This window comes from Orycteropus afer, unplaced genomic scaffold, assembly GCF_000298275.1.
Source record: "Orycteropus afer afer isolate SDZICR_OR568_19922 unplaced genomic scaffold, OryAfe1.0 scaffold00098, whole genome shotgun sequence".
In the NCBI taxonomy this organism is placed as follows: Eukaryota; Metazoa; Chordata; class Mammalia; order Tubulidentata; family Orycteropodidae; genus Orycteropus; species Orycteropus afer.
Window position 1 is genome coordinate 5340566 of NW_006921685.1, and position 4751 is coordinate 5345316.

At 33.8% G+C, this 4751-nt stretch overlaps 1 protein-coding gene across 1 annotated transcript in view; it reads left to right on the plus strand.

The window, feature by feature from the left end:
• The window catches only part of CSN3 (casein kappa), a 16630-nt gene extending 13812 nt beyond the window's left edge, over positions 1-2818 (plus strand). Inside the window, exons 2-3 of the mRNA XM_007942814.1 lie at positions 1243-1275; positions 2360-2818. Of these exons, the coding sequence (XP_007941005.1) occupies positions 1243-1275; positions 2360-2818 (492 nt within the window). The remainder of the gene's footprint in view (positions 1-1242; positions 1276-2359) is intronic.
• Positions 2819-4751: the final 1933 nt, after the last annotated feature.

The window sequence follows — 4751 nt, forward strand, 5'->3', positions numbered from 1 at the left end:
TGATGCTTTTGAATTGTGGTGCTGGCGGAGAATGCTGAAAGTACCATGGACTGCTAAAAGAACTAACAGATCTGTCCTGGAGGAAGTGCATCCAGAATGCTCCTTGGAAGGAAGAATGGCCAGACTTCGTCTCACCTATTTTGTTCATGTTGTAAGAAGGGACCATTCCCTGGAGTAGGATGTCATGCTTGGTAGGGTGGAGGGTCGACAAAAGAGGGGGAGGCCTTCAGGGAGATGGATTGATATGGTGGCTGCAATGATGGGATCAAGTATAGCAGGGATTGTGGGGATGGCGCGGGATCGGGCAGTGTTTCATTCTGCTGTGCATGGTGTCGCTATGAGTCGCAAACAACTCGACGGCACTTAACAACAACAACACATATACCCATGATAAGCTAGAGGCAATATTTTAAATCTTGCAAGTAAACCTCTTCTAAGGAGCTCTGGTGGTACAATGATTAAAGCATTTGGATGGTAGCCAAAGTGTCAGCAGTTCAAATCCATCAACCACTCTACAGGGAGAAAGATGAGGCAGTTGTCTACCTTTAAGATTTACAGCCTTGGAAACCTTGTGGGACAGTTCTATTCCATCCTATACAGTTGCTATGGTTAAGTAAATCTGAGGAATTACTACTCTTGTTTGAGAGCGGGAAAAAACAAACAAAAAAATAAAAATAAAAACTATGCTCAACACTCCTCTCATCTTTAACAATGGACTTTTATTATATGTTACTCATATTTTTCATTTAAGCAAATTTTTTGTATTTGCTGGCACAGAGAACAAATTATTAGGTTATTTTCAATAGGGAAATTTTCTCCTAGGTGGTAGTTTTTAAAAACAATTTGACCTTGGAATTCATTCTCATTATTTTAATAAGTAAGGCTCTCTGGTAGGCAAGTGCCTAAGGAATTTGGCTGTGAACTAGAAGGTTGGCAGTTCAAACCACCTGCTCTGTGGAAAGAAGATGAGGCAATCTGCTTCCATAAAGATTTACAACCTTGGAAACCCAATGGGGCTCTCTGAGTCAGAATCAAGTAGAAGGCAGTAGGTTTCTTGAGCAATTTACAGGTCTTATAGATTGAATAATCATAGAAAATGTTTTTCAATATTAAAATGAAAACAAAAACACATTTTTTCTTTAATACATATAATACTTTTTAAAACAACAAAAATACCTAGATTCTGCCTTGTTTATCTCTTATTATTATTATTATACTTTTTCTCCCCCTGAATCTAACTAGGCTGCAGAGGTGCAAAGCCAGGAACAGCTAACAGTAAGTTTATTTTAATTATTTCTCTAGAGTCATAATCTCAAAAATATAATTATTCTTCAAAGTTTAACAATATCAAAATACTTTATGTTTAAAAGCTAAATAAATACTTTAAATTCCACAAAACAAAATAATAACCTTTGCAAAAAGCATCACTTTAACAATTAATCATATGAATCAACTTCAACATCCATCTGAAAACTGGTTTAATTTTGGATCCTAAGTCATGTAAAATTGATTTTCATGTATTTTTAACAACATAAGGAAATTCTCAGCATTTAAAATTTTAGAATAAAATGGAAATCTAAGTAAAATTTTAATACTCTCCCCTGCCATGCTTTAAAATGTCTGACTTGTCTTTGAATGCATCTAATTCACTTGTATGTACTTTTGCTTTTTATTCCCAAATAAGTTTGAATGAATGGATTAAAATGTATGAGAAATGCTTAGTTTACAGTGTAATTTTATTTATTTATTTTTCTATTCATATAGGGAGCTCTACTAACAAATTAAAATAACTGTACATAATTGATAAAACAGAGACAAATAGAAAAGATGAGAGAACCCAAAGTAAGGATCCCTCTCCCCACATCATATTATTTTCTTCTGTTATAATTTGTTTAGAAAAAAACAGAAGTACCCTATACCTAATTTCTAAAACACACTTTTTAAAAGTTACAAATACGTGATGACAATGCATATATTGCTTTAGTATGTCAAGTTTCTCTGAGATTTTTCTAGCTGTTGCTTATTAGTAATACTTATTATAAAACCTAACATTTATAGACCATATTCTGTATTTACCTATCCCCACTAGCGTATCACACATATATGTCAAGTTCTGTGTAATAGGGCTTACTTTGTGTATTGCTTCATCTAATTTGTTTGAAACAAATATGATCTATAAAATTTGCAGAAAATTGTGAAGTATAAGGGACATCTCCAAATCTTGTTCACTGATTTCAATATTTTATTTACTCAATGTAGTATTCTATAACATTATTTCTAAAGCTAATGATTTAAGGTATTTCTGCATTCCGGTATATAATAGTAACATTTCACATAATTTATCTTTTTCTTGTTTCAGTGCCTTGAGAGTGATGAAAGATGGTTCTGTCAGCAAATAGTCAAATATAACCCAGTTAATTATATGAGGAGCTATGCTCAATATGAACCTAATTATTACCAACCTAGACTCGCTGTACCAATCAATAATCCATACATCTCTCACATATATCCTGGAAAACCTGTTGCAGTTAGACCACATGTCCAAATTCCTCAATGGCAAGTTCCATCAAATATCAACCCATCCCCACTAGCATATCACACATACTTCCATCCATCACTTATAGTCGTTCCCCCAAAGAAAGTTCAGGATGAAGCTATAATCCCTACCATTGACACCACCACTATTGAACCAACACATATTCCAACCATTGAACCAACAGTGAACACTGTTGTCACTCCTGACGCTTCTTCAGACTTTATCAGCACTTCAAGTACACCTGCGACTACCACAGTCCCAGTTACTTCACCCATTGTCTGAAAACATCAAAGAAGACAACACAGGTGCGTGAGCAAAAGATATGAATGATCAAACATGATGTATTGATTTACCCAATACAGTCATAAATTATAAAATATTGATGAAGTAAGTGGTATGGGAGCAGACAAAGTAGGCTAATTATGCATCTAATTTGATGGCACTATAGCAGTGATGCACTAGCTGCTCTTCTAATAAGAAATAAAAAATAATCTTAATTTAAAAAATGAAGATAATTGGGGTTTTATTATCAAATATTGATTTTTTTCTTCTTTCAACATTTGGAACACCCTTTAAAAAAAAAAACAAACTCACTAACTTCAAGTCGGATCCAACTCACAGCAACCCCTCCTTGGGTTTCTGAGGGGGTATCACTACAGAAGTAGATTCCCCAGTCTTCCTTCTGAGGAATGGCTGGTGGGTTTGAACCACCAGCCTTCTGGTTAACAGTCAAATGCCTTAGGCACTACACCACCAGAGCTCCTTTAGAATGTAAATACTACTTTTATCTAATTCCTATTCACATACAAACTAAGATAACAGAGTAATATACTATTTTAAACTCTCATGATTTTTCTTATCTGAAAGATTATGTTTTAGAACAAGCTATATATAATGCAAAATTAAATATTCCTTAATTATTTAACAGAGCTCATGCATTCTAATTTTGGTATGAAGACAATGAGAAGTGACTTATTTCTCCTGAATTATTTTATTTCAAATATCATTTCTGAAATGATCCCTGCAGTTAAGCATGTCAAATTTCTCCCATCCTAAAATTTACCCATGGAAAAATTATAATGCTTAATTTGAAAAACATACAAACATTGAGAAGGATACTTTCAAAACCTTGAATATAAGCCAAATGTTACTATTTGTTAATTTGGATCAATGGAAAATGAGAGACTCTAAAATAATTTGGAACAAAGTTAAATAGAGAAAAATTAATAAAAATAGAACATGACTGAAGGATGTGAAATAATCTTGCAAGGAAGATTAAGGAATTTTGAGTTTCTTTGCAATAAATATTTTTATTCCTTTATACTGTTTACCTCCTTTGTGATCTGAAATATGACTGTGAACTGATGAATATAGCATCAGACAGAAGAAGGCAGCTTCTTCCATATGTGTGAGCTTGAGCAAGTTCTTACTCTCTCTGAACCTTCATTTTCTCATAGTTTTGATGGATGTGATACTCAAATGAGAATGTATATATGAAAGAACTTTAAAAACTAGCCAATTTCTATAATGCCATGTATTAGAAATGATAGAAATAAAATTAATAAATACCAAAACTTATTTTTATCCAATATCCTAAATCCTAAGTAAGAAGAGCTTTGTATCTGTTGATTCCTAAAACAATCATATATGAGTTAGATTTTATTACTATTTTGATTAGACCTAAGGATGTTAACCAAATTATCACAACTAGAATGTGGTAAAACTGGGAATCAAACCACACTTGTTTTATTTCAGAAAGCGAAGTTTAATTACCACTTATTTACTTCCGTACTCAGGGTGACCCCATATGTTACAGAGTAGAACTGCTGCATAGTGTTTTCTTTACAGAAGCAGATTACCAGGACTTTCTTCTGCAGTACTGCTGGGTGAATTCAAGCCCTCAACTTTTCAGTTGGTGCAAACCACTTGCACCACCAATTTTTGATTTTTACTTCCACACTGGCTGTTTAATTTAGAGAAAACATACTAATTTCCTTAAACCTGCATATGAGTAAATTGTGATCATTCAGATGCAATTTAACAGGACAACTATTAAGACAAAGAGGATAATAAACGGTGAAAATATTTCACTTATTAAATTGTTGTTGTTGTTATGTACCATTGAGGTGGCCCCGAATCATAGCGACCCCTCCTTGGGTTGCCGAGGCAGTATCACTGCAGAAGTAGATTGCCCAACCTTCCTTCCGAGGAGTGG